Source organism: Setaria viridis, chromosome 7 (genome assembly GCF_005286985.2).
Source record: "Setaria viridis chromosome 7, Setaria_viridis_v4.0, whole genome shotgun sequence".
NCBI classification, from domain to species: domain Eukaryota; kingdom Viridiplantae; phylum Streptophyta; class Magnoliopsida; order Poales; family Poaceae; genus Setaria; species Setaria viridis.
The window spans coordinates 1,688,213-1,697,359 of NC_048269.2; the positions used below are offsets into that span (position 1 = coordinate 1,688,213).

The following is a 9,147-nucleotide window of genomic DNA, read 5'->3' on the forward strand; positions in this document are numbered from 1 at the left end:
TTGTCTCTGACTATTCTTGTTGATTGACCAAAATGGCAAATTTGAGTTCTTTTACCCGGCGCCACTTCCTGGAGGGGCCAAGCAACAGCGACCCTAAGTCTGCTCGTCCACCGAGTCCGACCAGCCGCCTACTGGCCTTGATTGGGAGTCGGACTCCTCCATTGGGTCGGATGAAGACATGCCAGAAGAGGTCGTCCGGGATGAGGACTCCATGCCAGTTGGACGCCGAACACGGCAGGCTGTGCATAAGGTTCCGACCTCCAAATCTCAAAAGCCGAGCTTCAAGAGGAAGAAGGTAGCTGGTAGGAAAGAGAAGGCTGCCCCGAGCGTGGTGTCCGCAACCAGGTCGGCTAGTGAAGCGGATGAGGAGTCAGACACGTCGAGCCTAGCACCAAAAAGAAAAAGTCGGAGCTCCTTGAGACAATCGCGACCAACGTGGAGCGGATCAAGGAGATGTTGAAGGTGAAAATCCATGGGAGGCTAAGCGGAGGTGTGTTGTTGCCACCACTGCCCTTGCGCCCCAAGTTCCGAGTGAAAGGAGAGGACCATGTGAGTGCAATCTAGTTATATTATTTGTTTTGTGATTTTTTTATGCCTATCTTGCTTAAATTGCCTCTCGCACTAATAATGCAGGAATGCCATGCTTGATGATGAATCTGGTGCGCAGCTAACTAGTTGCTCGACCCATGCCGAAGGGGCGAACGGCCGCGTCCCTGAACAATCGCCGCCACCAGAGGTCGAGGGGGGATCAAGATGGTAGCGCTAGAGCAGCCGCACCAACCCCAGTGCCGCAGCAAGGCGTAGTCGGGGATATTGCATCTTCAAGTGCAGTTGTTGCGGACGCCGCTGTGGTCGGCTCCGGGGCCGAGTAGGTGTCTGGTGAGAGAGCTGGAGCCCAGTCCCACCTAGAAGAGTTTCCCAAGGATGATCCGCTACCGGAGAGGTCCACTAGGATGGAGGAGATGATTCTGATACCTTGGACTCCTCCGAGACCGACCTTGCTGGGGACGTGGTGCAGGACAAGAAAGATCTTGCCGAGTTGCGGCAATCATCCTTAAGGATTTCTGAGCTGTTATTTGTAAGTGTGCCAACCAACCTAGAGAACTTATATTTGAAATCCAGTTTCTTTGCAGAGCACTGATTGTTAGAATGTAAGCAGGGTCTGACCACTCGTGCTCATAAGAGGGCAGACGCGATCCAGTAAGCCGAGCAATATCGCTTAAAGGAAAAGCGACTTGAGGCAAACCTCAAGAAGGTCGCGAAGCAGCTGAAGCAAAAGGACCTGGACCAAGCCTTGCGGCAATAGATTCTTGCTGCACACTTGAAAGGTACGTTGTGCCGACCTGTCTACTCGGTGCTGTCCTTAAAGTCTTGGTACTGATGTTTGCTTGTTCGAATGAGCAGTTGCCGAAGTGAAGGAGCAAAGGCTCAAGCGACACCTCAAAGAGTGCGATGATTCAAATGCCCATCTCCAGCAAGAGCATGACATGGTGGTTCACCGTGAGTACGCTATGTCGTAGAAGCTGGCTTACGAGGCTGGCTTGCGCAAAGATATTGACCGCTGCTTAGAAGTTGCACTACAAAGTCTTAAGCATGACCAATCAGTGATTGCAGGGTTGGAGGTGGAGCTGGAAGATCTGCACGAGGTAGCCAGCTATGTGATGGACATGGTCCTACCGTATACCGACCTGACCGCGCCAACGCCACTTCTTGATCGCCTTAGGAGTGCACCTGGTCGGTTAAAGGAGCTGCTGAAGGACACTGTGGTGGAGTGCATTAGGAATGTCTTGGTAGTGTTGAAGACACACTTCCCGCGGATTTCTTTGGAGCATGCTGGTGCAAGGGTCGCGACTGACTTCAACACAGAGAAGCTTCCAGAACTGGTCGACCAGTTTAATGATGTAGCGGAAAACATTATTAATGAGCTGGACCTGTAAAATGAAACATGTGGTGTATCAAACTGTATGATAAGACATGTGATGTAATTGACTTAACGTATGCAAAAAGAAAGGGGCTCCATCTCTTCCTTGGTGTATACAATAGGATAGCGTGTAGCTGAGACCTGTAGCCACTAAGTGCCTAGCTTTGCTTGACCAGCGTCCTGCTGAGAGCGGATCTCAAGCTTGTAGGAGGGGTGAACACAAGGTTATCTAGGTTTCATGAGCTAGGACACTGACCACACGAGTTAGTCGTATTGCCTTGAGAGGGGGAGAAGAAGGATGCAAGACCCAGAGGTCGGTGCCCGGGGGAAGCCCCCGAGCTTGAGAGCAAGTGGTCTGTCGAACAGGTTGGACAGCCCCCGAGCGTCAGGAACAGCTTGGGCAAAGGAACAGGAAGGTAGTAGGTATGCAAAGAACCTCGAAGGTTTTATTCATTCAATAAAAAGATGAAAATAGAATACATAGCTTCCTCGAGGTTGGCTTGTAAATTGCGAGCGCGCACAGGGTGCCTGCGTGTGACCCGGGCACCTTCCTGGTCGGCATTGTCACCATCGTTGGCATGAGGTGGGTCGGTGTTGGCAGCGCGCGGTGGTCGACACTGGTCGCCTGCCGCCTCGGCTCCCGCATTTGCAGCAGGTTGTTGGCGTTGCTGGGTATCGGCTTGCTCCCGTTGGCGCCATACTGCATGGTCCTAGTTCTTAGCGCTGCGACCTGCTTCCTGAGTAGAAGTTTCGCCGTCCTTAGGTGGATCATCGGTGGAGACCACAAAGGCTTCGCGATCTGGCGTGGTGGAGCTGCTCTCGTCATCGCTTCCATAGGGGTTCGGAGTTAGGACGATGCGGGGGATCTGAAACTCACCACGGTCCGGAAACTAGGCAGGTACGGGTGGGTCTTCATATTGGATCTGAAAAGACTGTGCGAGTTTCGTGGAAAACGCTGCAGCCAAGTTCCTCAAGACCAAAAGGGGCAAAGGAAGGATCCTGCGTCGACCTTGTTGAGCATAGCGCCGCCTCGGAGAGATCAATGCACTCAGTGATTGTGTTGCTGATGCGATCTAGCCTCCCGATCAGGTCGGAGGGCATGGGTGGGTAGGTCGCAGCAAGGATGTTGGGAATCCTCTCGGAGAGGGAGAGATCGCCGATCTGCTGGGCAAGTGGCGTGATGATCCTCGGGTGAAGATCTTGCTCCGTCAAAATAGATCCGACGGATGCTGAGCTGGCGGCGGACTCCAAGTCAACGTAGAAGGTGCTAGAGTCAGAGTCCACTGGCATGCTCCCGATGCAGAGCTAGATCAAATTGGTGAGGAAGTCCTTCATGCTCTCGAGGAAGATGACGTTGGGGTGAGATGCCATCGAGCTCGCCGGGGAGGATCTCAAAAACATCCCTGGCGCGCCAACTGTCGAATTTAGTAGCCCGACAGTCCATCGGGGGTTACCCAATTGGTAGATTTGTAGGCAGGGAGGATTACGAAATCAAGAATTCGAAGGTGATCATGAGAACACAGTGGTTTAGACAGGTTCGGGCCTCTGGAGAGTAATACCCTACGTCCTATATTTTGTTGGATTGTATTGCTGGTATTGTTTGCGGAGAGTTGATGTGCCCTGGGGAGGCGCCCTTGGCCGCCTTATATAAGCTGACGACCTAAGGTTACAAGTTGGTTTGATCTAATCTAGTCGGTTGTTACATGGAAAGCAATCTGAGTCGGATTACAACACGTATCCCGCAATATCCGAGCTGATTTGAATCACCTGACCTCTGTTCCAAGTATCTTCACGTCCTTGGCCCGCACGTTTCGGTCGGGCGGCCCGCACGTTCCAGTCGGATGAACCCACTTGTTAGGACCGGTGAGTATCCTGGTCAGTGGGGACCCATGCGTACCCATATCCCTCAAACACATATTAATCCAAAGAGCATGAATATACATATATACATCATGATACAATTCGTATACATCATGATCAACATAACCATGAATATAATGAACAACAGCACAATACAGACACATGCTGTGATTAATTACTTCAGAACCTCACAAATTGGCATTGTATGACAACAGGATGATTTGGATGTGCTGCCATCTCCTGTATGATCAGATAAGGATCGCAGTCACCATTTAACTCAATCTCCTTCAGACCTGGAAGGTTTTTGACTCCGGAAAGAGAGAGCAATTGCGTGAAAGCCCAAACTATCTTCTCAAGCTTAGGAGCAGCTCCATTCTCGAAATGGATGGCGGTGATGTCTGATCCCTCAACAAGAAAATACTTGAGATTCTGGAACTCGTCATCCTTAAAGGTGAGCCTCATTTCTATGTATGACTTGTGCCATAGTCTGAGGCAGCGCAAAGCAGTGAGCTCACCGAGAGTCCGGATAGCATTGTCCATCAGGGAGGTGCCACATAGAGTTATCTTGGAAAGCTGACGAAGCTCCTTGATCCACCTAGGCAGCCCAGTTATGTTGCCGTTGATGGTTAGGCTCTCGAGAAATTTCGGGGGCGAGAATGCAGTCTTCTCCATGTTCAGATCAGGAGTATCACTGCTGCTAGTCAGCTCGATTTGGAGCGACAGAGAGCAGAGACATTCATTCAACCTCTCAATTACTCGCAGAAAATGACCGAGACGAGCTTCCTTGCCACGGAGAACTACACCCAGTTTCCGTAGTTGCTGCAGCCGTCCAACCTCCATCAACTCATCAGCACTGTTGGAGACTTCAACATGGCACAAGATCTGCAAATCTGTCATGCTCCCAATTCCAGGTGGTATATGCACAGTGGAAAATGATCTGCCCCCTGACCTGGTGGCAGAATCATCTCTTTGTTGTTCAATATTGCCAGCGAGCAGATGCATTAGCTTTGGTAGGACGACGGCTTTTGAGGTCAATGTCCGTATCTTGGTTTGCCTGATGTCAAGTGTCTCCAAGTATCTGAGCTTCTCAATGTCCTTTGGGAGCTCGGTGATATCGGTGTTCCTTATACTCAGGTACTTGAGCTGATATACCTTGTCGCAGATGTCCTTGAGGTGCTGTTTCTTCAACCCTTTGAATCCTTCTAGGTCCAGCACTTCCACCAATCCTAACGGAGGAGATGCTTGCAGCGACTGGAGAAATGCTTCCGTGTAATCCATGTCCATGGAACACCTAGAATCCTCCGAACCTTCTACGGGAATGGGACGCTCATGGATGCTGCCCCAACAGCAGCCAGTGAATTGTTCAGCACCCTTTACATGCTTCATTTGGTGGTGCTGGAGTTGTTGCAGCCTGATTCCATTGCCGATTGAAAGGCGGCAAGCCAAGTCAGGAGGCAGGTCAGTGTCAACCAAGCCCTCATCTCTGGCCATCTTGGTAATGAATGACAGAACACGATGATGCACCGTGCAGGTTTTCACTTTGCCTGAAGCACCAATGTCGACAGGACGAACCAGACCATGGGCCACAAGCTCATCGAAACAGCGCTCGGCTTCATCAGTCGCAACCAGCCCATCTCTTCTGGTGATGAGGTTTTCAGCTGCCCACCGCCTTACTATGCTTGTCCTCTTGACTCTGAAATCCTGTGGAGAGCTGGACGGTAGATACATCCTCTCAAAAAGGATGGACAGGTACAGCAGGCAGCTCTTGTAGTGGCTTGGCAGGTCATTGTAGCAGAAGAGTATCATGTGTGTAGCAATGATGCTTCCAAATGTCATGCTGTCCAGCAAAATCTGCAGCTGCTCTCTGGGTCTTTTAGGGTTGACATAGAGAGCACGGAGGAACATCTCCATGGAGAAGAAGTTCCCGCCGCGCTTCGTCAAGATCTTCCTTATGATCTCCTGCAGATCGCTGTCGCAGCAGTCACCAACCAGCGCCACAGCTTTCTCGTGGAAGAGAGCATCAATGTTCAGATAGTTCTTGATCTTGTAGAGATCGGACGATGGTTCGCGAGGCGGGAACCATGTCGTCACAATGATGGCACTTCCAGCTGATGCAGGGGAATCGCCATCGCCGCCGCCAACAGACAAATCATGAACAGCAGATTCGATCTCTGTCCGCACCTTTCCATATGCATCATTAGCGGCGACAATCAAGAACCTTTTGCCCTTGAGACGATCCTTGAGCTCCTTCACCAATCGTGCCTCCTCGTTCATGTCGCCACCTGCTGCTATTCCATTATCATCCGGTGCGGGAAGCTGGTCCAGTATGCACTGGAGCGTCTCCTTGCGCTTCATGTACTTGTCGACGCCATTGATCCAGGCCTTGAGATGGAAGCAGCTCGACAGCGACGGGTGCTCGTACACCTTCCTCGTGAGAGGGTACTCGTCTTCCTGGTACTGCCTCCTCACGATGGCGATGGCCCTGAGCCGCCGCTGCGGATGGCCGAGGGGAAGCTCTACGGCCAGCCAGCTGATCACCTCCCGGACGTCCTCGTCAAGGAACTCCGTGGCGTTCGCCAGAGCTCGCCGCCGCGCGTCCTCTCGTTCATCCTCCGGGGTGTTGGCACCGCCGGTGGCGACGGGCGCGGCGACGTGCGGGACGGTGACGTCGTAGCGGCGCCGCCTCTCGCCCAGGTCGCGCGCCCGGGCCTTGAGTTCCCGGATCCGCACGGCGGTGCGGTGCCGGGCCGGCATGGTGCTCAGCAGGCGCGGGGCGCGGCGGAGGGTGGCGAGGACGCCGGCGCCGGAGCCGGGGACGTTGGAGACGCACTGGACGTAGCGGTCGATGCAGTTCTGGGAGTCGAAGGCGAGCTCCTTGACCTGCTTGGCCCAAGCCCGGACCTGGTGGTTGGGGCGGTCGGCGGCGGCGACGTCGAGGAGGAAGCCGTTCATGCTCTCCATCTCGTCCTTGATGAACTCGACGTCGCCGCGGACGCCGCGCAGCAGCTGAGCCTCCTCCATGAGCACCGACGAGAGCCGGCCCAAAAGCGAGTCCACGGCGCCCTGGGCGGTGCCGGCGGCCATGTCTATCTCTTTCTCTCGATCTCTGGACGAGCTGGTAACTACGGATTGGAACTGTGACTCTTTCTTCTTCTTCTTCTTTTTTTTTTTGCACACAATGGGGAGCAAGGTACAAAAGGCACGAGTGCATATATAGAGAGGGAGGTCGATCGAGCATCTGGATGCTGCTTGCATGAAGGGGACGACAAAGCTATCCAAAACCACGGATGGAGAGGCACGCGCACATGCAAGGACCTATTTCATTCCAAACTTTTGCAAGCTATGGCACGCAGCAAAACTGAGCTGTCAGCCGGCAAACTAGGAGCAAAGAATCACTTGCATTATTGAATATCTCGTGCGAATCCATCTGGTTCTTTCCTTCCACAAAGAATGGCAGAAGATTTTTTTTTATCACTAGAAATACTCTAGAGTTACCTGCTGCCTCTTCTCATATTGGAAGTGACGAAAACTGCGGACAAGATCTGTCCAGAGATTGGGCCACGTCATCTTGTTTTTTCTACCATCCGATCTTAATCGGGCCATCCAGAAGCTCCAGCATTTCGAGATCCTTCCCCGTCGCGAAAAAAACACCGCGTGCTGCATCTGTACCTCGCCACCGCCGTAGTCGACACTTCTTCCCAGTAGCCACGCCGCTCGAGATCACCGGGACGGCCGCATCTGGCGTTCGTCCCCATCTCCCTGACCGTCCTCTCCACGAGCCCCGCGTACTCCCAAACAACGACGGCAGCGATGTCCACGGCCGTCCCTCCGAGCCTTGCCCCGAATTTCTGGAACAGACACTCGAACCGGCTGCTGCGACGCCTCTTGTTACCCGCCGTATGTCCCTCTCAAGCGCCGCTCAATGGTGTAGAAGCCGACGAGCCGGCGTCGGATTTGACGACATTAATTGTCGCTCAGCTGTTTCTAGCCTGTTCGATGATGTTCTGACTGCTCCGCAAATGGTGTCCGTGTCAATGCAATCATGCAGTTTCTGATGCCTCACAGGGCCATGGTAAACACAAGGCGAGACCGCCGTCTGATCTTATCAACGTATGTCATGGCCAACCTACTCTCCTTTTCGCTCTGCATTGTTACAATTGCAAAACAAGGCGCCCAAAGAGAGAGGAGCCTGAAGTCAACCAAATTAGTGGGAGCAATCTGCACCATTGCGGATAGTCATTTCATAGTGCACGCTGACCTGTAAACTATGGGCATGTTTGTTTCCATCCTCCTAAAATTTTAGCTTCTAAAAAGTGACTAAAAATTGACTAAAGAGCCAAACAATCCTCCTAAAAGGTGACTAAAAAATTTTAGGAGCCTCAAAAATTTTAGTCCCCCACCCCCTCCTAAAGCCTTCTAAAACCAGATCTGGACTCCCACTACCCCTCATTTATTGCCCTCTCTTTCCCACCCTCCCTCCCTCCCAGCCCCTCGCCGCCATTCCACTCGCCATCGGCGTCCCTCCCGCCCGGCCCCCGCCAGCGACGTCCCTCCTACCGCACTTCCGCCCGGCTCCCACCTTCCGCCGCCGCCGCCTAGAGCCGTGCCTTCCAATGCCTTCCGCTCGACTCCCGCCGCCGCCGCCGCCGCCGCCCATCTTCAGCGAGTTCTGCAACCCGGCGCCATCCCCCGCGCTCAGCTACGCCCTCAACTTCAACGATGGCCACGCCGCCGCTGCCGACCTCGTCCTCGTCGCCCCCAGTGACGCGCTGCTCCGGCGACCCGGCCGCCTCCTCCTCCGGACCCAGCTGTGCCCCGCCGCACTTCTTGGCCGCACCCAACCACTACCGGCCGTGCCCTCCCCCGCCAGATCTGCTGCCCCCAAGTCCTCCTACCCCCGCCGGCCCCTGCGCTCCCCCAACCCGTCCGCCACCTCCTCCGAACTGAGATGCGCCCCGTTGCTCTTCTTGGCCGCGCCCTCCCCCACCGGATCAGCTGCCTCCAAGTCCTCCCACCCCCTGCCGGCCCTGCGCTCCTCCAACCCGGTCGCCACCTCCTCCAGGATAGGCAGCCCGCTGCTCCTCTTGGCCGCGACGCCGTGGCGATGAAGGTGGACAGGAAGCGGGACAACTTCGTGGAGCCGGCGAAGTTGGAGCGAGCAGTGAAGGAGCTGATGGGCGGCGGCGAGGAGGGGAAGAAGGCGAGGGAGAAGGCCATGGAGATGAAGGCCGCGTGCAGGAATGCCGTGGAGGGGAATAGGGGTAGCGGGTTGGTGGGGAGAGGTGCATCTTGGGTATTTTACCACTTTATTAATTGCCTTTAGTCACTTTTAGGAGGTGGAACCAAACATACTAAAAGGAGGTGCC

At 54.1% G+C, this 9,147-nt stretch overlaps 1 protein-coding gene across 1 annotated transcript; it reads right to left on the minus strand.

The window, feature by feature from the left end:
* Nucleotides 1–3,729: 3,729 nt before the first annotated feature.
* LOC117862785 (disease resistance protein PIK6-NP) lies at nucleotides 3,730–7,593 on the minus strand. Its single transcript, XM_034746310.2, has one exon. It carries the CDS (start codon nucleotides 7,034–7,036, stop codon nucleotides 3,962–3,964), a length of 3,075 nt encoding a protein of 1,024 aa, XP_034602201.1. The 5' UTR covers nucleotides 7,037–7,593; the 3' UTR covers nucleotides 3,730–3,961.
* Nucleotides 7,594–9,147: the final 1,554 nt, after the last annotated feature.